At 35.0% G+C, this 25,335-nt stretch overlaps 1 protein-coding gene across 2 annotated transcripts; it reads left to right on the top strand.

Annotated features, from left to right (window-relative positions):
• Positions 1 to 1,122: 1,122 nt before the first annotated feature.
• Positions 1,123 to 25,244, top strand: LOC104086733 (transcriptional corepressor LEUNIG_HOMOLOG-like). 2 transcript variants are annotated; one of them, XM_070195569.1, is made up of 19 exons: positions 1,123 to 1,281; positions 1,391 to 1,548; positions 2,942 to 3,561; positions 11,515 to 11,612; positions 12,871 to 12,980; positions 13,397 to 13,707; positions 14,150 to 14,198; positions 14,280 to 14,382; positions 20,704 to 20,753; positions 20,966 to 21,085; positions 21,256 to 21,408; positions 21,555 to 21,596; positions 21,822 to 21,972; positions 22,630 to 22,739; positions 22,826 to 22,972; positions 23,608 to 23,763; positions 24,188 to 24,304; positions 24,401 to 24,598; positions 24,799 to 25,244. In XM_070195569.1, exons 3-19 carry the CDS (start codon positions 3,518 to 3,520, stop codon positions 24,946 to 24,948), a joined length of 2,109 nt encoding a protein of 702 aa, XP_070051670.1. In that variant the 5' UTR covers positions 1,123 to 1,281; positions 1,391 to 1,548; positions 2,942 to 3,517; the 3' UTR covers positions 24,949 to 25,244. The 2 variants fall into 2 exon arrangements, with proteins under 2 accessions (XP_070051670.1, XP_070051669.1); XM_070195568.1 differs by having other exon boundaries at positions 20,858 to 21,085.
• The last annotated feature ends 91 nt before the right edge of the window (positions 25,245 to 25,335 follow it).

The raw sequence follows: 25,335 nt of genomic DNA, 5'->3' as shown, positions 1-25,335 counted from the left end.
TTTTAAAAAATATTATTAAACTACACAATTTATCTCTCTAATAGTTAATAATTAGTAAACTTCATCAATTTTGTAATTTAACTATTGCTCTTTATGAGCAAATATATAATTGTTTATAATAGAAAAAATATAAATTTTCGCTATTCAAATGATATTCAATCTTCAATGTTCTCAATTAGTAAATATGCAATACTTTGACTAATTATTTTGAGTTACTCTTGATCTTCATATTGCTATAGATGAATAGAACTTTAATAGAAAAATGACATTGTATAGCCACTGTAAAAATAATAGCCGAAACAATGTATAAAATTTATATATTTTGTATATATATATATATATTCTGTATGATATATACAAAAATTATACAAGTTTTATACATTTTTTCGGCTATCAGATGTAAATAGTTTCTGGCATGGGCTAAAAGTGATAATACCCCCACTTTAATCTTTTATTTTTTTAAAAATGTTTTAGGGTCAACAGTGCTAATTAGGAAATTTGACGCATGACAGCATTAGGAATTGGTAGGCGAGTTCCGAGTGATGAGCGTTAGGCGTATCTTGGGCACTTTGGGCGCAAGTCTCAGAACTAAACCCCACACGTGAGACTTAGTGCATTTTAATAGTGCCTCACCTCGAGATGAACCCCGTGACGAGTCCCAAGAAAGCCTTTTAAAATATCACTTGAAATATTACTTCAATTTAAAATAAAGAATTTTTAGTTAAACAAAATTATGTGAGGACTATTTCAAGTAAAATAAAGAGTTTCCCTAGAACGCTTAAATTTTTTTTTCCAAATAAAATTCATGTCCAAAAACAAAGCATGTAATTTATCTTTCTCTTCTTTTGTTTTCATCTTTTTTTTTTAGTTAAGAAGTCAAAAAATAAGATCTTTGCACAAATAGTTGGTCATATTTATTGTTTACTCTTTCTAGTCATATACATAACTTATACATTGATTATACCCAATTATATACATATAATTCATAAATTATGCATATATTATATCTCACCGTAGGCGGCTATTTGGATTAATCCTTCAAAAAATAACTGTAATGGGCCTGACTTAGTTTGGGCCCAAGTGTAGCTGATCCAATTTACTGGGTATCACAATTCCCAAATCTTCCTCATTATTTTCTTCCTGTTTTTGGAGGTTAAGAAAAAAATCACAATTAGATCCCATCTCTCAAAATCACAAAAAATGGAGTCGAAAGAATCAAGTAGAGAAGAGGTATCATCAGCACAAGCAGTATTAGTTGGAGCTTTGGCTTCAGGAGTCAACGTCTGTATAATTTCCCCCTTCTCCTCATTGTTCTTGTTCTTTTATTTACAATTCAATTAAACTTTAAATTCATTGATTCAAGTTACTGTTTTTTTGCCTTTGGATTCAGGCTCCTACTTGGAATACGCTAAAGATGTCATTTTTGATGCTGGGTTTGTGTCTTGCTGTTATGTTGGGCTTGGCTTTTTCCTCAAGTGACTTGTCTTTGACTCTCCATGTTGCCTTCCTCTTTTTAATAACTGGAACCCTCTTCGTACTTCTTAGCAGGTGTGTTTCAGCTTTTATCGTTCAATGTTGACATTTGAGCTCTATTTTTGTATTGTTACTTTTGCCTACATGTGAATGCACTTGGAATTTGTTACCTAAACTTGCATTGCTAGATTAAAGGATTTTTATAAATAAATAAATAACCCATTATTACGGAGGTGATTTGACTCCGTGAATCATCTGCTGTTACTAAATGCAGAGACACAAATATTAACTGGGAAAGTCAAAAGTACTATGGAGAAACTAAACGTTGTTTGTTAGCTGACATGGTCTTGTTGTCTGTTAATAGATTGTTCATTAATGCGTGTTTGACCTTGTTGCGTAGTGTAGTAGTAAAATTTTTGGACTAGAAAATCTTTTCTGACTTGATATTCTTTTGTAGAAAGTAGAAACTTTAATGTTCTATTATTGAAATTTTCAATTTTGAAATCTAAGAATCTTCTGATCAATCCTCTGCTTAATGGTGAGAAGGGGAGATAACTTGCCTTGTTTCCGATATTGGATATGAATCTGATATGTTGATTGAGTATGAGGTGAAAATGCATTCTGATTGTTGTAAATGCAAGTAAAGGACAAACCTCTAAGTTAAGATTGAATAATTGTTTGACTTTCAGCTCTTATTTTACAAATCTAGGTCAGTAGCTGATCAAGTAGCTAAGTTTACATTCTGCCATCTTGTAGTTTGTTGAATCCAAATTGTTTCACGTTGTCACAACTCGTCAAAGAAAATTGTTGTGAAGGTTGTGCTACCCTCACTCGTCCCAGTGTGGAGCCATCTAAAATCATGTGTGGTATTTTGGATGAGTATTTTGCTTCTTCCACTCCTGGATCCCATTTGGCCCCCCGGGGCTTTGTTCTAGTGGTAAGAGCACAACATGTGACACGTGGGTTAGGCGCATATCATGAATTCGAACCCTACATTAGACAAGAGTCTAGTATTTAAGTTGAGAAAGGTAGAGCGGCGGGACCCATCATTCAACGAGTTTCGAACCGTGTGCCACTCGCTCTCTGCGATTTCTTGTTGTTAAAACAAGTTGTGGAAATCATTTGGTCATTACCCTTTTTTTTTATTAGTAACTCATTGAGTCATTACAAGAAAATGTTTATCATAATTTTGCCTATAAATTAACTGTCAACTTTTCATGGTAGTTTAGAGTTAGAGAAACCACTATCTCTCTCTCTTTTCCCCTCTTTCTGCAGTTGCTGGTTGGTGGCAGGCCTGCTTTTGCCCACAGTGGGTAAAACTGCTTACTTATTCATCATAGAATCCAGCTTTTTGCATTGTTACTAAATTTAAGTTTCACTTACTCCTATGAACAATTATATTCTTCAATCACATGACAATAGTTGAATTTACCGCAAAGATTTAATGCATAGTTTTTTTCTTCTTTAGGTTTCTAGCAGAGACTGGGTTTGTTTCTGTTGAACATCAAATGGAGGAAATAGGCTTAGCACCTAGAGATGAAGATACAAGCAAGAAGACCAGTTAAAGCTTTTATAATCAGAGTTATCATTAAATGTCATGACATTTCCCAGAGTATTACATTTTGCACGGTACTATCATGATGATTGAAAGCTCGACCTTGACCTTCTTGTTAGAGAAAGAAAAGAATGGGTGACGTAAATCCTGTGCTCAATCTATGCTATCCTCCAACCAAGGTCCTGTAAAATGCTCCTGAACTGAACAGCTCTTTCAATTTTCCTTCGGTTCCTTCTCCTTCGACTTTCCTTTTTTCTGCTTAATGAAGCAGAAACACGAACAGCAGGGAAGCTGCAACAAGAATTTCATTTCTCTCTTCTTTAGTCACCACAAATGTTACTGAAAATCATTATTTATGTATATATGAGGGCTTCCTGCCCTTGATCTGTATTCTCTCTTTTATTTATTTTTTCTCCTGTGATTCTATTCCTATTCCCTACAGATAAGAAGATGTCTTTCTTAGGAGCCATAAGCAAACCAAGTTGATGTATGCCAGAGGAAAAGTGGTTCCTTTCGTTTTCCTTTCTTCAAAGGTAAGATTTCTTGATACAAACCGCAAGTTATTTGCAAGGAAGTTCCAAATCTTAAAGCTATCATTCAATATAGTATTTTCTTTTGGGTCATAGAACTAAAATGAGTTGAGGGTTTATTATAATACTCAAATCTTGTTCGTTTGGTAATGGTATTAAAACTGATATAGTTACAAAGTTATAGCAGTAAGTATGATCTCGTAGGGTGTTCTGTTTTCGAAACGCAGAATAAAAAATTCTCAATGACATACACCTAAAGTCACCTGCCGTCAAGATAGGGTAGGTCTCGTTTCCGTATTTTACCTTTTGAATCCAAATAGGCAAATATATTAGTAATGGTTCACTTAGTTTTCTGTACCAAAAATAAAAATAAAAAATAAAAAATTGCAGAAGTATGACATTTTTTTGGGTAGTCTTTAACTTTTGACCCTCGCTTGCTCCCATGGGCAGAACTTCAAGGTCAAAAGTTAAAAAGTGTTGCCCATGAGCAGTGGCAAAGTCAGAAAATTCAACAAGGGTGTTCAAACCTTTGCCAGTGGGCTATGTAAGGGTGTTCAAAGTCTATTTTTAATCAATAACAGGTAATATTTTACCTTATACGGAGTATAATTTTCCGGCGAAGGGTGGTCAGTTGACCACCCTTGGAGGAACGTAGCTTCGCCCCTACCCATGAGGCAAGCGAGGACCAACACTTGTTAAACTTGAAGTTCTGTCCCTGGAACAAGCGGGAACAAAAAGTCAAGACAATCCACTTTGAAGGTATTTGTGTACTTCACGGGGCAGATTGGTCTTATATTCCATAAATGTAATTTTATCGACTTCTCATGGGAGATCAATAAAATATTAGACATGAGATTGGTAAATAAAACGTAATATATTTTTTAGGATCATTAATGGTGGGAATCCTATCAATAAAAAGAGGCATAAGCATAGCCTCTCGATCGAATTCATGTCATTGGCCTCCCAACATACTCTTGATACAAAAGAAAGATCGAAAGTTTGGGTCCTAAAGATCACCCTCCCTTGAATTTGACCAAGTCGAAAAAGATGATTTTCGCACCACATTTTTTCGAATCATAACATCCAACTAGAGATGGAATTCCAAAACTTAATTTTCTTCTACTATTCAAATTGTTACTTATCATAGGAGCTCTTTCCTCAAGTACTAATTCTGACGTAAAATTCTGTATGACTTTTAGTTCTGGAATTAACCGCTGCATCACTAGTTGAGTGTTTGATTACGATTTTAATCTTCCGCATAAATAATATGTCTATAAGTTATGCAATAATCTATTATTAAATCTTGCCGGAGTGAATACTGAGTAATAGCACTTAAAGTGACAAATCTATTTTACAACGTCAACCTTGTTTTGGTAAATAAAAAATTTAATAGAAATAACAATAATTGTACTAGTGTATAGTAAGATTTCTAAATGATTCTTAAGATTTTTTTTGTACACTAATAGCTTGTTTGGCAAAGCTGCAAAAATCAACTTATTTTGAGAAGTGCTTTTTTTAATATAGCGTTTATTATGCAGTATACGCGCTATATATATATAGCGTTTATTATGCATGCGCTATACATGAAATGATTGTACCCCCTGATTGATTTTTTCTTATTTAATGAGTTACATAATTTGGTAGAAATCTATTCAGGATCCTTCAGATCTTCCGAAATATTTGTTCGTTAAGATATTTTGCATTTTGTCATAATGTCCGAAGAGCGAAAAATTAGGATTTCATTATATTGGGGGGAGGGGGATGAGTTTGTGGTGGAGAATAACTTAGTATGCTATAGTTCTCTACAATGTCATGTTAAGTTTCCACTTACAATGGAGTACAATAGATTGGTATCGTTGTTATGCAAAAAAAAAAATGAGTGTGAGCAAACGTTTGGTTAATATTAAAGTAACCGGAAGATATCCCTATTCTGTTACTCCGCAAGGGATTGCTTGTTATGCTGAGTTTAACATCGAAGAAGATGAAACTTTGACAGATTTTTTGAGGACTCTGAATGAACACCGCGAACTTCTTTGTGATAAAAATGTTGGAAATGTACGTCAAAGTTGAAGACGTTCGCAATAATGAGGTTCCGCAAAATAGGGATATCCCTCAATCATCGGGTGGTTTTTTTGGAGAAGTTTTATCCGAACAGGTTCCGGGTGAAAGAGTTTGGCCAGATCTAAACTTATCACTACGGGCGAATGAGAAGCGAGGACATAATTTATCCCCAAGTTTACATAATCCAAAAGCCGAGTGGTAAACTTCAATTTTCCTTTGTGCTACGATGTTTAATTTTATGTATTGAATTTGTATTAAAACTCATATATTCCACAGGGGGTACCGGCCAGATATGAATTTTACAAGTTATGAACCAACAGACAGTTGGAATATGCCTAGTTTTGGTGTGCTGGATCATGATAATCCATTCGAGAATCATCAGCAACAAGATAATGCACATCATGTGATATCAACACATTTTAATTTGTAAGTTAAGTGATAAAGTTTTTATGTAAAGTTTGGATGAATTTTAGAAACTCATTATTTTATTGGTTGTGCAGTGAAAACGAGCAACTTGAAGGTCTTGTCCTTACTCAATTGCCCGAAGACGACATAATTAATCGGGATTTGGCAGATGAGCAGAGTCAGGAAGATAATAGTGATTATGACAACAATGCTGATGAGTCTGGAGATGACACACCCTTCTCTGATGAGGGTGATGATGATGAGGACGAGAATGATAAACCTGATTTGACGAGGGAGCATGCTCCACCTCCTGTTAGACCAAGAGCGTATAAATCACATGTGTCGTTTCATTCAAGGGTGATTCCCTACCTTGATCAGTTGCCAAGTATGCCGGATGTCGATGCCCTCACAAGGGATCTTGACGAAATTCGGACAACAATGTGGGATGAATCTAGAGCAACGGTGTTGTCAAAGGGCATGCTTTTTGCTGATAAAGCGCGCCTAAGCAGGGCGGTGCGAATGTATAACATAAAAGAGTGTCGTGAGATCGCGGTTCATGAGTCATCTCCGGAAGTATACAAGGTTGTTTGTCGTAGATGGTTTCAAGGTTGTAATTGGATGCTGCGTGTGAGAAAGTTAAAAACAAATTTGTGGATTGTGGGGAAATACATTAGCACCCATAATTGTGAAATGAACACATTTAATGGGAATCATTTAACTTGAATGTTGATTTGATTTATCTCGTCTTGATTCCACACATTGAAGCGTCCATAAGGTACAAAATCAAAGAGTATATAACATCTGTCCACCAAGTATATGGATGTACCATTACCAAAAGAAAGGCATTTCTCGGGCGTAAACTTGCGTTTGAAATTGTTTATGGTAAATGGGATAAGTCTTTTGCCCCTTTACCCAGGTACATGGCTGCATTGCAACACTTTAACCCCCGGGACTATTATTGAATGGAAGTTTGAGCGGAGTCCGGGAATACCAGAATACATATTCAGATATGTGTTCTGGGCATTTAACCAGACATTGATGGTTTTGTGCATTGTCGGTCGGTAATATCCCTAGACGACACTCATGTCTATGAAAAGTATGATATTAAGTTGTTGATCGTCGTTGCAGTAGATGCTAATGGAAGTATATTTCCCTTAGCATTTGCTATTTGTGCCAATGAAGGGCAAGAGACGTGGACATTATTTTTGAACCACTTGAAGGAGCATGTTGTCAAACAACGTCGAAGTATTTGTCTAATATCTGATTGGCATAGCGATATTTTAAGTTCTGTATAGAATTTGCGTGTATAACAATGTCATGACATATTGACTCTCAAGTCAAAATTGACCCGAACATTCTTTTGTAAAATTGGATCATGAGTCATGACAAAATGGTACAGTTGAATTTATACGTGGTTTCTAGATAAGTGAATTAATTTGATCCTGAAATATATAAATAATTGAAGAATTATACAATACTTAGCCTTAGGATATAGACGAAACAGCAGAAGTAACAATTCCGGGAACATGGTTTCCGGGCACAACAACAAAGAAAATCAAGAAATAAGAAGATAAGATTGGATTGAGCTTTGTATAGAGTATAGCATAAGTTTGCCAGAAAATTCATGGTCTTTACAATGACAATTGAGCTCACTATTTATAGTTATGAAGAGGGTCCTAGGGTCGGGCCCTTCTTTAATGTCAATTATGAGGGACATTGATGAAGATATAACAGTGAACATAAATGTCAAACTCCTTGTAACGGGTAACTGCTCTTAATGCAATGAAATATTCTCTATTAAATGCTACCGGGAGAAGAGCATTTATCACATCTTTATGAACGTTATTCTTTCCGGTGACAAACAAAAATAATTGCATTCGGTCTTTAGCCATCCCCTGTCTTGGGTTCCACGTGTCCCTTTCTCGAACGACCATGTGGCATAGCATATTTTACCCTATACACAAGTACTACTATATAAAGCTAGAAATCTGAAAAATCGAATATTGCTCGTTGATCTTTTAACTCCAGCGTAATTAAAAGTCTTAGATAGTTGATGCTTCTTAAAACAGAATATTATGTTAATATTTAGATAATCTTACTAACTTACCATATTTGTGTATATTTTTTAAATAATTATTTGATATTTGCACATTCATTTTACATAAGATCCATTTAACTCGAGCTCGGGACATATGGTTAAGGGTGGAGGGATTACCTTCCGGCTTCCACCATACCCCGATGTAGTGGTGTACAAAGGAAACCGACAAACCATACCAAATTGATAATCCGATTCAAACTGAGAAAAAAAATCCGACTATTGTTTGGTGTTGGAAAAAACAAATTCGACCATTATTGGTTTGGTTTAATTTTAATTAAAAAAAGTTAAACCGAAATCAAACTAACTTGACATTACATTTATAGAAGTTTTAAATATATAAAAATATTTATTGTAGTGTAGTTTATAAATATTTCTTTCACTTTTTCATAATTTTATTTTTTAACGTATTATTTCAAATTTGGACTTATAATTTTTGAATGCTCCAATAAGTTTTATAGTTCATAAATGTTAGTAATTCAAATTAATTCCAAACCAAACCAAAAGAAAATCAATATTAATGTTAACAAAAGACATTCAATTCGATTGCATTAGGAATGCCAATAGTGTTGGATATCTATTTTTTAGGCTTTCCATGGTTTAGATAAAATGCGCAACTTATTTTTTCAGTGTTTAATCATGTAAATAATAGTACTTATTAGTCATACTTAGTTTAGCAACTTAATAATTTTGATTATGTTTATTTTTATTATGACTTATTAATAATATTTGTTTTATGTGATTTTATTATCTTTATTGTTGAATATTTTAGTACAATATGGCTCATCTCATATTTTATGTTATTTTCTTGAAAAATATCTTATATAGTTATGTCTTATTAGGATTAAAGAAGTATTTGGAGTATAAATTCTATGTTTTGTGCTATGAAGATTTTATGAAGAAAAAAAACCGAAAAATCCGAGAAAAATCGAAATAGAAAAACCTGACTTTTATTGGTTTGGTCTGGTCTTTAGATTTAATAAACCGACACAATAGGTTTGGTTTGGTAATTGAAAAATCCGAACCAACCCGTGTACACCCCTGCCCCGATGGTTTCCTGACATGGTTTGAGCTAATAAACTTCTTGAATTTTGTAATTTGCAGATGACAATTCTACCAATTATTAAGTTACTGTTAAAAATCAATTATTCTAATGAAATTTAGTAGGCAATCCAATTACTTAAATAAAAATGGTATCTAGTTAACAATAGTTTAAAATCTTACCAACGGTATATCATCTCATCAATTGCATAGATTGTAACAAGAGTCACACAATCTCAATGCCATGAGTTTTATTGATATTATTCCTTTTATTTGGGTAACTATTTGATTTTCGATATTAATTGATGGGATTAAATAATAAATAAAAATAAACCTTTATGACCTTAGGAAATGGTGGATAGCAACTAAAATCAAGATGTAAATTATATTACGCCTTTAATATATGCTATCAACAGTCACAATTTCTCAAGAACAAATTTATTCAATACCATTATCCTTTTCCAAATTGAATAAATATAATGGGATTAAATAAAAATCTGTATGCCCTCCGAAAATGGTAGGTAGTTAGCATCAATTTAATCCATATCTGAATTAGATCACACCTCTTATCTCTATTATCTTCACTCACAGAATCTCAAGTATTACAAGTGTCTAAATTAAATCACAGTATCACACCCTTAAACCTTTTTTTTTAATTGATTGATAACTCCCTTTTCTTTTTTTATTTTTAAAACATAATTTTTTAATAATAAGTTGTAAATAGGCCACATTAAGCATGACAGGTAGCCTAAAATAGATTGTAAATACTCTATACAAAGTTATATGCATTGACAATGTAAAAAAATTATACTGTCAATTTGTGCATTTTAAAATTTTTTTAAAAAAGGGGGGCTGGGGTTTGTTTCTTGTTGAGATATTTATGAGTTTTAACCGTCTTGGGGAGAGATGACTTTGTGGGTTCAGAACTTTGCGTTGAATTTAGAGCAAAAATTGCCTAGAAACCGAAAAGGTACTTTCACAAAATTGATGATTGATTGTCCAATTGTGAAAAAGCAACTTTAGATTAGCTCAAATTTAAGAAGGTTCACTAACTTTTATCGTCACCTCTTTTGGTTTAAGTATTGCAGTAAAAACTATTGTCTGTTTGTCACCTAAAAACTCTGACTTGGACAAACAATTCATTTCATTTTCTTCTTCTACTTCCTTCTTAGAATTGGCTTCTATTCTGACTTTGCCTCTAAAATGCATTAATACCTCTTTATTTTGTTATTTATTATTTAAGTAAATACTGGACTATAAAAAAAGGCAAAATACTCAAAAAGGATAACAAAGTGAAAAAGAACAAGACTCAATGGGAATCTTTTTATATTTATTTACAATGTAAATGAATTTGTTAAAGAAAATTAAAATATCAGTGCTTACATAATTTGATTAACTAAAACCTTTTTCTCTCTCCCCCTCCACCCAAGGAAAAAGAGAGAGACAACATTACAAAAAATAAAAAATAAAAAATTGAGGCTTTTCACCAAAAATAACAAAAAGAAAGAAAAAAGGGGTAAACAAAGAGTTAAAGGTTAAATAAAATTGAGGAGAAAATAAAAAGAAAAGGGAGAAAAAGGGGGGAACAAGGATGAAAAGAGAAATAGCAGAGCTTCAAATTCTGCGCATTGTTCCAATGAAGAATTAATATAAATAGTTGTTCACCTATATGTATAGTTCATGTATATTATGTGTATAATCGTGTATAATAGATATATAATTTATATATAACGTCTAGAAAAAATAAACAATAAATTAATACGATCGGTTATTTGTGTAAAGATCTCACAATTACTTGTAAAATCTTATCACTCAAATCATTTTCGCCATTGTCCAATGGCCACCATTTCTCTCTCTCCTTTTCTCCTTTTAAAACCCAATATATATACTCCATATATATATATATATATTCTTTTTTTTTTCCTTTCATTTTTGCATGGTACTTTCACTCGCTACTTCACTTGCTACAAAGCTTCCAGCTTTCATTTCCACCACCTCATTCTGACCTCAACTCTCTCATTCTCTCACTTCCAACTCTCTCTTCATCTCTCTCTCTGCATTCTTGTTACTGTAATCCAACTGAGATTTTGGTTCTTGAGACTCTTTCCCTTCATCTTTCCCATTCTCTTTTCTGTGATTAAGTAAACGCTTTTATTTTTGGTGATCATGGCCAGTTTGCAGGCAAGACGCTCGTAAGTTTTTTATGTGTTCACCAGTTATTTTATACGTACATTTTTAATGATTGATACTCTGTGCTTGTCTACTTTTATTTTGATTTTTGGTGTATGTGATTCTTTTCCCTTTGTTTGACTGTTTTTTGTCATGTTTTTCTTTTATTTGTTTGTGTTTTTCAGACTTGAACTTGCCATTCTTGATTACATGACTAAGAGAGGTTTCCGTCAGACTCGTGAGGTATTCGCCACAGAAATTCTTGCTAATCCAGATCCTGTTGGTAAGTATCTCCTTTTGATGAATTCTATTCTTTTAATCAGATGCTAAAAGCTGATCCTCTGATGAATTAAGATATGTGCTCTAGTAACGATTGTTCTTTACCTGAGAGGGTCGTAAAATTCTCATGCCTAGTTTTGTAATTCTTATATATGACCATAGGTAGATTGCTGATCATGTTGTTCTTGAAAATTTTGATAATAAGTTGAGGTCGTTCTCTTTGATTCATGTGGTACATTTTGATTACCTGATGTTGGATGTTTTTGAAACAGGGTCGTCTCAACAAGATTGGGGGCATAAAGCCAAATTTCAGAGAGAGACCCTAAGTAAGAATATCAACGACAAATTTTCAATGAAAAAGTATAAAATAAAGGTAGAATAATAAAATCGGCTCAAGAATTTGATAAGTTGATATACAACAACAACATATCCAGTGAAAACCACAAAGTGGAGTCTGGGGAGGTAGAGTGTACGATGAACTTTTCTCTATCTTGGAAGGTAGAGAGGTTATTTCCCAAATACCCTTAGCTCAAGAGAAAGCATGGCAAAAACAAGGTTAGATAAGGACAATCAATTTAATGCATGGTAGGAAAATGAAAGTAACGAAAGCGAATAAGTCATGATAAAGTAGTCTAAAAAGGAGCAGTAACTATAAAACAAGATAAGTTGATATAATTATATCGAAAAGTGTTGCATTGCTTCAATATAATGATTTTGTTGTAATACTTGATATTTTGAAGAAGACAACTTGTAAGCCGCGGTAAGTTGCCGATTGAGAGACTTTTCAATATTGAGAATAGGAATAGCAAAAGAGAGAATGAAAAATGTAAATATATAAATAATAATGTGGGCCCGCATTATTGCTAGGATATAAATGAGGCAAAAAAAATAGCTACCCTACCCGTGTAAGGAAACAATTCATAAAAAAATATTCTATTCTCTAATTATTACAACGATCCTCACATTAAAGTTATTATACTTTCGCTCCAAAATTTTTTTTTAAATTTAAATGTACACATATTGTTTTTAATAATACATATACAATACATCTTTAAGGAAAAAAAGGCCCTCCAAAAAGTTGGGGCCCCAAGCGATTGCTTAACTGGCCTTATAGTCGAGCCACCCATGTTTTGAAAGTACTGTATTAACAGCCCTTCAGTAATTTAGAGAGAGAGGAGAGATGTATAACGGAGTTGAAGTGATGTGTTAATGTGATACAGTTCTTTGGAGTAATAATTTTTGATTTTGTGATATTGTTTCAGTTATCAATTCTCCTGAAGGATTTCTGCAAGAGTGGTGGAATATGTTTTTTGAAGCTTTCAGCTCTAGGTTCCCTGAGGCTGCTGTACTAGCTGCCGAATCCTTTGATAAGGTGTTACCCGTGGAACATTTTTTTTTTTTTTTTTTTTTTGGTAATTAATCGCTTTTATACTAATCACCGATAAAACGGTACAAAACCATAGCATCGCTTACACAACTAGCTATCTCATTACAACTCTATCATCTATGTAACATGAATTCTCTACACTCAAACAAAAATATAACTCTGCACTAATCTCTGAATGCCAGTGGTAGCTCTAATGTTGCAAATGTATGCTACTTCAAGTGCAATAGCATTCCAAGCTCTAGCTCTTTTTTCAAAGATCCTCAGATTTCTCTCAATCCAGATGGCATGTGATATTTCTGCATACACCATCCGGAAACCCGTGGAACTTTCTATTCCATGTTCATGTTTAACTGATGTGAAATAATTCTTGCTAACTAAATGCTTGATTTCTAAACTCTCAGGTTGCACAGACAGTGAAGAGCATTGTGTCTAATGGTGGTCCTGCAAATCCATCCTATGCTTCTAACCATACAGGAGCAGACATCTCTAATGTGATGGCGTCCTCTCCTATAATTCCGCCCCCTCATTTGATAGCATCCTCTCCATTGATGGAATCCGGCAGTCCTGATCTTATGGATGCTAAGATTTCAGATTTATTGTCATCCATTTGTGAATTACCAAATTTATCTCCTCCAAGGGACATGCCATCAAGCTCACAGTTTCTTGAGATGAGTGAAATGGATGGCATGCTTCCATTTGCAAGCAATTCCGGGTAATAGCATCTTATGTTTATTGCTAAACTGACCATTTTTCCATATTTTAATCTATTTTACAATGTCTGCCAAGTCGCTTCAACGAGGATAAAGGTTGAGCGCTTGAGTTGAGGCTATGTTCTCCTTGGTCTGATGTCATCGTCTTAAGCCACTAAGGCAACAAAAGAAGATTGACCAAAATCAAGTTCTTGTTCTATCTGTGTATTGCTATTATGACCTTCTGATATATTAAATGCCAAGAGTTTCTTGCAAAACTTGGCTATCAAGACATGCTATTTATTCTAGTACTAGAACCAACTGTCTCATCCGGTAATATGAGATAGAGTTTTCACATTATCTTGATAATACATGCATGTTTTGTATGTGAAAACATTACGTTGGTTGTTGAAGTTTGTGTATCAGAATCTTCTAATTTCTATGATGTATGTTCATGTCCTTCAGCTATCCATTGCAGCAAATTCCAACTGTTCCTCCACAGTGGAATGCAAGAGTATGTTTACCTTTCCCCAAAACATTTGCAAGCTTTTTAATAATTACTTGAAAATAATTGAAAAGGTTTTATTCTTCCCAGGATGACATGCCTGGTATAAACTTTGGAGGAGCTACACAATTGGGACCAAATATTGGTGCCCCTGCAAATGCTTTGCCTCCTTTGCCAGAACCTTCTGATGCGGGTTTGTTTATATTTTGGCTTTAAATATATTTCACATTTAGTTTATAGAATCTTTTGTCTTTAGCATTGATAATGTTGGACATGTGAACAGTTGATTGATTTTTCTCTTACAAGTCACTCAACATGCATTAAGAACAAATCCATTAGAAGGATAAATGCGCATATATCGAAGAGGACTGTCTCACTTTTAATGTGCAGCAAATTATAAATCCCTTTTATTTTGGATTATTATATGTCTACCATAACTAGGTTTTGCTGATGTACTTGTTAGTTATTAGTCCTTCCAGGACAAATTAAACATTTCTCTGCTTTAGTGGGAAACTAATAACAGACGCTCTGCTGCTCTTGCTATCAGGCTCTGCATCAAATCCTTTTAGCCAAATGAAGATTGTTTGATTACTATCTTCCTATAAGCATGGGATGGAGAAGTTGATATTTTGAGAAAGCTGCTACTTAGTTATTAATACAATTTACCTTATCAAAAAAAAAAAAAAAAAAAGTCATGCAATGAGAGAGGGATCACCTATCATCTTTGAAAATGATGAAGAGGCATGAACAATCTGTTACTTCTTCATAATATTGAGCATTTGACTCCCTTGTAATACCAGCTTTAACTGTGACTACACCCTTAGTGTTTTTGTGTTGAATACCTTCCGATTCAAACATTTCAAAAGGTATTAAGCATTAAATGATAGTGGTTGCTTTCTCCCGATTATTAGATATTTGTTGCTATTTTCTGAACCAAATAGATATCTGGGAGAAAAAGCTCTTCAGGAAGTTTGTTATTGCTTTTGCTGTTGGTGGAAAAAGGATGCAATACTATTGTAGTGTACAAGTCAAAGTTTACCACGACCATGTAGATGTGGTCTTGAGTATCTATCTTTTACCCGTAAAGTAATGGTACATTGGTAAATTCAGGATCAGGGGCTTGAAGCGTTAGGTTTGAGACGATATAGTTACATCTAGAACGATGTATGATTGAAGTTATAGCGCTAATTGTGATAATAATGCAACAATGCAATTGGTCCTTGTTGTGTTGGAGAACAAATTAAATTGAACTCTTGAAAGTAGTCTTTTATAGGTGATTATGAAGGTAAATCCACACGGGGAACACAGAAGAGACAGAAGTTGTGATAGTGATCCGTATCAAGTAATAATGCTTCTATTGGAAAGTTTGTAGTATTGCTTTATAGAAAAGATGAAGCTGGAGAAATGCATGGTCAATCTCTTAGTTAAATTTCGAAAGACTAAGATTCCTATTGGTGGTCATATTAGGAAAATTGACCATTGTGGCTTGGACTAACCTTTCACAGACGGGATTAGCTTACCCTTTATAGGCTTATTAAATAATATCAGTCTTTGTTGGTTAGTGAATAAGCATTTCTTGGGGTAACCAGATGAGTATTAAAACCAAGCAAAAGACTATATCTTTCGTTCCTATAGCGGATGTTTATTCAGGAAAGTGGTTTGTCTTAGATCTTTTCGGAAGGTGGGAATCCTTGTTTGATTTTTTGAATATCCTCCTTCCTTGGATTAGTACTGGGGAAACCTAGATTCAACGTAGGAAGAATCAGAAACAGACTCGAAAAAGATGAGCTGTGTCTTGGAGTAGCATGCATATGATTGAGGAAGATTCAGAAATTCTAGATTCAGTTGAAGGTAAGAATAAAGGGAAAATAGGAGTATTATTTTTCAAGGGACGGGGAATGCTTCCTTGTAGCCTGTTCGACATCTTAAGGTGGATAGGAGGGAGACTATAAGTGGAAGAGAGTTCCTAAGTTGGTAAAAGGGAAAAAAGATCAGAATTCAGTTCCCTTGAATTCCATAAAGGTTACCAGTCTTTTCTACTTGAAGTTCTGAAAACAAAAGATCTAACACACATAATGAAGTGTTTACACTGATAGCTGCTCTCTTCTTACTTCACTGCCTGTTAGTCAGTGGTACAGAACCAGCAAGACCTTACCAGCAAAGAGAAAAGTAAAGGATCCACCTAAATGGGAAGCTTGACCTTTTAAGGTCCTTCGCGCAGTCACATGATATCTCATAGAGCAGCAAGAATGGCTTAAGAGCTGCCAAAGACTTCTCAACTTGGGACCTGAATTTTGTGTCGTTGAGCTAGAAATGATCCAAATGGAATTTCTTGAGACTGCAGAAGACTTCTCAAATTGGGACCTGACATTTATGTCATTGAGCTAGAAACGATCCAAATGGAAACTCCTGTCACAAAATTCTTCCTTCATATCTTGTCATGTAGCTGATCTCTCTTCCAAACAAGCTCACATAATGAGGCTCAACTTGAAGCCATCTTAAAGCGTCTAAATCCATTGTCCTTAACGTTAATCAAGTACTGCATTTTCTCAGGTATTCTCCAGTCAAGGGAACCTATTTCAGAGTTTACTCGTTTTCGAGTGTCTAAAATCATTTAATCTAAGGTTATTCTGATTTCGGCAAGGTTTAATTAGAAGCTCAAAGTACGTCTATGACTACTACTTGTTGGGGTGGAGAAATACATAAACCTCCAGTTAGGAATTCTTTCTCTTTCCCTTTAACCATTTTAAACAGTGTGGAAAAGCAAAGGAGTATATACCAAAGCGGAAAGCTTGTATGTTTTCCTCTTATACAAGTCTTAATAAATGTGCTCAGCCAATATAAGCATAAATATAAACATTTTGTTATGCAAATATGGTGGCGCCTTCTCCTACGAATCTTGCATCAACCACTTTATTGGATTAATAAAGTGATAATGAATTTCCAAGTGACATTAGCTGTGATTAGCATGGCCGGGATCATATTTTAAAGAACATGGGCATAAAACAAAATTTTCATCTACATGCATATAGCCCTATGGTCCTTGTGGTATTCATTTGGATTAATTGTGACACACCAAATATGTTCATGAATCTCCAATCATACTTTTTTTTAATGAAATCCGATCTTTTCAAGGTTGCAGAGTAGTCATAAATAAAGGGTCCTATCATGTGCGATTTGACCGATCTTAGCTGTGATTAGCATGACCGGAGTCATATTTTATAGAATATGGGAATAAAACAAACCTTTCTTCGACATGCATGCCCTATGCTCCCTTGTGGTATTCATTTGGATTAATTGTGACACACCAAATTTGTTCACGAATCTCCTAATCATACTCTTCTTGATGGAATCCGATCTTGTCGAGGTTGCAGAGGAGTTGTCATAAATAAAGAGTATCATCACAGGCGATATGACTATTAGAGGCAGCAGAAAAAGTCTTCCTCAACATGTCAAGTCCTTGCTCAGAACTAAAGATCCTGAACATCGGCACTCACTTTGTAGGTTCATAGCACTTTCTCATTCATCTTAAGAGATCATCTATCCTACAATCTACACCACCAATCTTAATAAAAGTGTCCTACTTTCTACTTTAGCTTGTTCCTAATGACCTTGGACCTATTTCCTTACATGTAAAGTGATATCTTGATCCTATAAAATTGAAGTACAGTAATAGCATTTCATATTATTTTTAAATACTTTTTCACATTTCAAAAGGTTTTTTCTTTTTACATTTCTTCTACTAGTCTTAATATGGTAATCATTCAAGTATTTTAACTTTACTAATCATGCTCGAGTCATTTTCGAACCGAAATATATAGCTTCAACTTGAATGTGCCTAAATATATTGGTGAGTCATGCCACCTTGATAAAAATATTACCCGGACTATATGCAATAAGAGCTCGATCGTTTTCCATCTATTTTCTGACCACGCTAAGTTTCCAAATTGAGTTTCTTAACCTTGGGCACTAGTCCAATACGATGAATGGTTAGTATGATATTCACTACGATTCTTTAAGCAAGTTCTTCTATAGCACATATGCGGCACCTACTTGCCTAATATGAGGCAAGTAACGGTGTTAACCTCTCCTCAAAGAAGTGATGACCTCTTACAACTTGTAAATTGCCATTGTTCAAGTTCACATAAAAGAGTAAAAAAGAGGACGAGGGATTGATGAGGGCCGTTTTAGCCTTTGAAAGACCCTCATATAGAGCATTATGACCTGCTACATACAAGTATCGCCAAATAAAGATGGCCAAAAGGAGGTCTACCATGGGAAAGGTTACCCAACTAGCTAACATAGAAATAGATTCTCGAATAGCAATTGTCTCTACGTGAATCTCTTCTTGACCTAGCCAAGCCACGTGGAGACTAATTAGGATAGGAACTACATGTGTCATAGATTTATAAATGTGGCTTGCATGGGCCTAAGGTGGCTTTGTTCAATTAGTTAGGGCTATTAAGTGAGCCGCATTGTTCGAAAATACAACTTAACTCGCTTAATCTTAGCTTGTCTTTTTAACAATTCAGGCATGTGTAACTTTAAGGTCGACTTATGTTCGTGAAAATAATTATTTTGACATAAATGTAAACCTAAGTTGCTCGGACACAGGTGCAGGTGTCCGACAGATGTGCGGATCTAGAGGTCGAATCCTTCGAGATGTAAATTCTAAGATTCGGGAATATGGATCCTAGTACGGATATAGGTGCGGGGATCCGGCTAAAAATAATTCAAAAAATATAAAAATATCTCTAAATTATGAGAAAGTTTTGTGGAATACTTACCGATAACTTGTCAAATGTGAATTTCTTCATTATTCTCAAGTTGTAGGCATGGTTTCTTGATTTTCTTCCATTCTTGGATTCTCCTACAAGTTAACTATTTTATAGTTATCTTTCATTTACAATTAAAATGCTAATTTTTATAATTTAGATTAGATCTCTAATTATTAATATAAAAATTAGAGTTAGTGTCTGTCAAGCTTTCCCAAATTCTCGAAGGCTCCGTCTTCCCCATTCTCAATTGATGCTCTCTGCTGCTCTTTCTATCCGATCAAAAGGAGAAGCAGAAAGTAAAGGATTGATATTCTAGATAAGGTATGCCACTTTTTCAAATTACCTTAGTTTTGGTTCTGATTTCGGGAATCAAATTGTATTTTGTCTCGAATTTTTCGTCCGTCGTGGTAAAAGTACCCAAAACCGTTTGACCAGATCCGGTACGGATCCCATACCCACACCCACACCAGTGTCGTGTTGACACGGGTGCACACCTAAATTGCCGTGTCGGAGCAACTTAGGTGTAAACCCCATTAAGAGTTTTCTTTAATGTTACATTCATAGCGAATAAAAAGATTATATAGATATTAATGTGAAAATATTTTCCGATTTGATTCTAAGATGTAAATCTATTATACTATCCGTGTGTGTGGGTGTAGGTGTAATTTGAGCTTGAACTCGAGTTTGAGGTTATTAATTAGCTTGTTACTATATTAAGTCATGCTTGAACTTGTCTAATTTATTTGAGTTGAGCTCTACTCCAATTTAGAGAAAGAAGTGAGGATTCATATAGCCGACCCTAACTTGTTTGCGACTGAGGCATAGTTGTTGTTGAGCTCTACTCCAATTTGAAGCTAGTTCGATGTTTGAGCTTGAGTTTGAACTCGACTTGTAAAGCTCAAGGATGAAAAACTGAGGTCAGCTTAATCAGATTAGCTGAGGTAGCTATTGATGACTCTCATTTCCTTAGTGATTATGCCAATGGGTAGTGAGGCATTAACTTTAGTAACATCTTTACAACTAAGATTATATATGACACACTTTCCCATTTGGACAAAGATGCATGTTGCAGGTTGAAGTAATAAAAGAATGAACATATGACAGCTTAGGAATAAGATCCACCAGAACAAGTATACAGTGGGGGCATTCAATAAAGTTCTGAAAATAGAACTCTGATTCAATGCACTTTCCCTTTGCATCTTTTTAACTTTTGATTTTTGAAGATGATGTGTGTATGCAATTGATTTCCGTTGGTTTGCTGACCAATCTTTTACTACTATGTTTCTTTGTTCTAGTTCCAGTTTCACTTTGAAGATTCAATTCATTGTAACTGGAAGTTGTCATAGAAAAACACACTAGGTAAACTAACACGGAAGGAAGTATGAATAAGCAGACTATCTTAAGACTTAGATTCAGAAAAATAATCAGTGTGATGAGTGCTTTGCACTTGCATGTTCTCTTCAGAATAACCACCAGGAGAAGTTCTTGCAGTGATCATATAGATGACATTTCAAATACTTTTTAACGATAGGTTGCACAATGTTCCCAACTAGCTTGGAATTGAGGCTTAGTTGTTGTTGTTAATAGATTGTACAATGTGCCATCATGTTAGTAGATTAGCCAATTTATTCCCTTTAATATTTCTGTTGGCATTTTATGCACTTTTAGATCTCCTTATCTTTCTCTTTTTAAATTTTCAAATTTCCTGTGATCTTTTTTTTGCATTGTACCTGCAGGGAACAACAGGTTTCTCCAACAATCATCTCATCAAGGATGGCCGTTAGCTGTGAGTGTCTTGAACTTTTGCATAAATAGAAATGTATAGTCCATTATGGTGTTTTAGTTCGAGTTCTAATTTAAGTTGATTAATTCCTTTTATCTTCAACCCAGGGAGTTGGCCCAGTTCCCCCTGTCATTAGCCATCAAGTAGTACATCCTAGTGTAATAGTACCAACTCAAAAGGAACAGTTTTTGAGAACTAAATTCTCTCCTCAACAGGATGCATTACCAGAAGTGGCAGTTCAAATGTTTGATAAGCTCAACTTTCCTGCTCCTGCAAGTTCTGGTGATTTCAATCGTGTGCTCATTCAAGCTGGATCGAGTGGAAAAGATGCAGGAGTAAGTTGAATTCTCAACTAATCCTGTCGCTCCTAGTGATTGTAGCACGCTGCAATTATTTTAGCCGTGAAATAGACCATGTATTGGTTTTCAGGATTTTATGTTCTGTGATTGAGATCTTTTTCCTGCCTCACTGTTTCTTCTATTTGTCTTCTTCCGGTATTGCACAGATGCTTGGTGATAAAAATAAAAGAACCCCAAAGAATTTACCAGATGACAAGCAAATATTAGCTCCTATAGGAGGAAAGCAAATGAAAGATTCTGGGAAGCAAATTGCAGTGCAGGAGCAAGCGAACCAGCTGAGATTGCAGTCTTCAAATAAGGTTGGTCTTAGATCATAAAGAAAGTAACTGATTTTGATTTGAATATCTTCAAATTTCAGCAATATTTTAGCAGTACAAGACTTAATGGAGACATGTGCATCTTCCCCTATTTGGCGACTAATTTATTTACATGTGTTTTGAATCAGAGTGGCAGAAAGAGGAAAACGTCATCGATTTCTCTGGCAGCTGTAAGATCATTTTCTGCATCTACTTCTTAAAGCCCTTCATGTACTGGTGTTTCCATTTCACCCTGCCGCTGACATTTGCATCTTTTTTTGGGGATTAGACTTCCCCTTTCTTAATTTATTCTTGTCTCTGTCACCTTTATAGTCACTTGGACGAATGAGTATGAAATGTCTATGTAGTCTTCGTCAACTTTATTCTTGCTCATTTAATATATTCCTGAGATGTAGGTTGGGAAAGAGAAAGCTACTACAGATCGTATTATGAATGGCAATATCGACAGCTACTTATCCCGGGGAGATGCTGGTCTGATTGCTGCAAGTAATTCACTCGCTGCATTGAGGAAAAGTATTGCTGCTTGCATTGAATCTGACCGGAAAGGTAGGTTACAACTTACAACAAGCTTAATGGGTAAAAAAAAAATTAATATTAAAAAAGATAGTAATTTAGATAATTGACAGTCAACAGAAATTAATCCTCCATGAATCATTTTACAACTTTAGATTTAGGCTCTGATGTTGAACTGTACATAACCGGTCTCACCTTTTGTTAGGTTCTAACCTCACCCAGCTAGTTCGTGCATCTAATTCTCTTATGTTCAGGAAATAACACTACCCCAAGCAAACCCAATCGTGCTGGGTTTATTAGCATTATACCCTGCTTCATTCTTCCAGATGCCACTAGTGTTTTAGGGGACTAGTGGAAGATTCATAGCACATATCTGAAGATGTATAGTTGATGTAAGATATTGTACTTTGTTATGAACCTCTTTTCTTAAAAGCAAGTAGTGATGTGGCAGCTGCTCATGGCGGCAAATAGATGGTGTCATCTGTAAGTTTCTGTTGTGAAATTTGCAAGATTTTATATTGTTTCAGTATAATTGTATCTTAAAACGGGGAAAAATGAAAAGAATGTGTGGTGTCACATTTAGGGTTTGAGATCAAGCACTGTAGCTTCTGACTTTTTGAGGCTCTTACCCTGTTGGATAAATTGTTGGTTATCAGCATAAAGGATAATTGACTTCATATTGCATTGCAGGCATCACTATTAAAGAGATTGGAAGCCTTCACGCAACAAAGAGCAAGCTCCTATGTTGCCACTTCCATTCACAAGGAAAGTTGTTGGCTACTGCTGGTCATGAGAGGAAGGTTTGTTTTGCTTATAAAAGGATTTTTAATGGGAGAGCGCTTCTCTCAATTTCTCCTGTTAACGAACTTGTACGATCTATGTTTAGGTTGTAATTTGGGACGTGGAAAATAGTGATGTTAAATGTGGAGAAGGTCATGCTCATCTCATTACAGATATCCGTTTTAGACCAAACTCAATGATGTTTGCATCATCCTCTTTTGACAGAACTGTGATGTTATGGGATGCAGCCAAGGTACTACCTCGATTTTCCATACCAAGTTCTTGGCAAATGAGTCTTTCAGTTATTTCTTTTACAAGTTCCATCCATCTCAGAAATAGCAGTCAGCATAGTCAAATCAACCAGGATATGTATTCACTAGTTTTAACTTCTACGATTTCGTCGTTCTTGGTCAACATTATTTCTTCTATTTCTGTGCTATTATTATCCTGATTGTTTTCCTTTTACTTAGATGAGAATATATATTCTTCTTTTAGCAAGCAGCTGCTCAGACTATTATCAATTGGCGTTCACTGCCACATTCATTATCTCTGCACTGAGGATAAAAGATTTATCACTAATATGTACAGAATCATCATCTTGTGCTGTCTAACACATTTCATTTGACTTAGTATTTGAGGAACTTGCTGTTACCAAAACATCTTGTGCTGTCTAACACATTTCATTTGACTTAGTATTTGAGGAACTTGCTGTTACCAAAACATCTTTTGCAGTCTCTAGACCTTCAGAATATCTTTTTCTTCTTCTTATGGTTATCAGGACTTTTCTAATAATGATAACTGTCTAATATCTTGAGTTTCTTCCCTTTTTCTTCTGTGTCTATTACAACCATGATACTGTACCTATTTCACCATTTTGTCTTAATCCAGCCAAGCAACCCTTTCAAAAGCCTTGTCGGGCACGCTGAGCATGTGATGTCCACAGATTTTCATCCAACAAAGGCCGGTCTCCTCAGCTCTTGTGATAGCAATGATGAGATTAGACTGTGGGATGTCGATGAGGGCGATTGCAAACTCATTTTTAAGGTTGGTATCTCTACTTCTTTGTTTTTAAAACGTTGATGAAGAGGTGCCTCTACTTGACATAGGAAGGGCCTCCATAATTTGGTATTACCTGTTTTTCTGTTCTATTTCAATTTTGAGCTGACATATCTACCTGTTCTATTTCAATTTTGAGCCTCCATGATATTTTTAAGGGAAATGTTTTTCTTATTGTTCTTCTTACCTGCGAGCAATTTCAAAGTTTTCAAGATCAGTAGGCCTCAACATGTAAATACACATGCGAGAGTTTAGGAAATAAAAGCTTTGAGTTTCATAATATTATTTGAACCAACATCCATAATCACGTTCAGCGAGGCAAAGTACAGTGTCTAAACTAAGTGATTTTCTAGAGAATTAGCTATTATCCATTCACGAAAGGTTCGTTGACTTGCTCTTGGTACAAATGCAGGGAGGTAGTAGACAAGTTAGATTTCAACCTCGATTTGGGAACTTATTGGCAAGTTCTACAGGAAATGTTATAAATATATTTGATGTGGAGACTAACAGCATCCAACAAAAGTTCGAAGTAAGATTGTCTATTCCCGGTCAAGCTTGTTTTAAATTTCTACTATGCTGCATTATTGTATCATATCAAAGTGGTCTCCTTTTCTTTGATATATAGGGTCATGTCAGAGACGTCCGTTCAATCTGTTGGGATATGAGCGGGAATTTCCTGGCATCTGTGAGCGAGGATAGTGCACGGATATGGTGTGTTAGCGGAGGAAAGTGTTTACATGAACTTTGCTCCAGTGGCAATAAGTTCCAGTCATGCACTTTCCACCCTGACCGCGCTCAACTCTTGGCGATTGGTTCTCATGAGGTATGCTTAACAGAATTTCTTAAGATTAAGTTCTTTGTAGACTTGGCTTGATTAATGTCTATATAGTTGCACAACAACAAATGTAACCTAGGACTATTCACATGTAAACATCTCAAACCGTGTTACAGATAACTTTTTAGATGATCCTAGATTCTTTTGATATTTCATGAGGGGAGGTAACATGTCGAGTGTTGTTGCAGTTACTGGAGCTGTGGAATCCAATGTACCAGAGCCACAGAACTTGGCCACACCGAGCACATGATGATATAATTTCTTCATTTGCAGATTCACCTCCGACAGGAACCATAGCCTCAGTGAGTCATGACCAGTATATCAAGATATGGCAGTGATACTTTGTTGCATGCCAGTTTCTGCGGCTATACCCCATGCTCTCAGCTTCCATTATTAATTTACTGATGCTTCTTGGTTTATGACTTTTACTTGGGACAAAGCAAGAAGACTATTCTTGATTTTGTTGAGGGATACACACCATTTACCTGGAATGAGTTATTTGAATGGTTGTATCACTACAGAAACAGTCACAAACTTTGATTCATAGTTTCAGACTCTAGTTAATCTTGACATTGTACTCTCTTCCCTATTTTATTGTTTGGAAATTGAATTTAAAATGTTAATTAGAATTGTCTATGAAATACCTAATATAAAAATTTAGTCTATGGATAAAGTTTTAAAATGAATAATTAATGTAGTTAAATTCTTAAATTGGAAAGTTTGTA

Source organism: Nicotiana tomentosiformis, chromosome 2 (genome assembly GCF_000390325.3).
Source record: "Nicotiana tomentosiformis chromosome 2, ASM39032v3, whole genome shotgun sequence".
Lineage (NCBI taxonomy): Eukaryota > Viridiplantae > Streptophyta > Magnoliopsida > Solanales > Solanaceae > Nicotiana > Nicotiana tomentosiformis.
The sequence above is the reverse complement of the archived record's forward strand: the minus strand, read 5'-3'. Positions and strand labels throughout refer to the sequence as shown.

What these genes read in the sequence shown, in the direction of transcription:
- LOC104086733 (XM_070195568.1), top strand. Translation starts at nt 3,518, where the DNA reads ATGCCAGAGGAAAAGTGGTTCCTTTCGTTTTCCTTTCTTCAAAG. An exon ending in CATCGATTTCTCTGGCAGCT is followed by an intron (nt 21,597 to 21,821) that starts GTAAGATCATTT and finishes CCTGAGATGTAG; the next exon opens with GTTGGGAAAGAGAAAGCTAC. An exon ending in ATTGCAAACTCATTTTTAAG is followed by an intron (nt 23,764 to 24,187) that starts GTTGGTATCTCT and finishes GTACAAATGCAG; the next exon opens with GGAGGTAGTAGACAAGTTAG.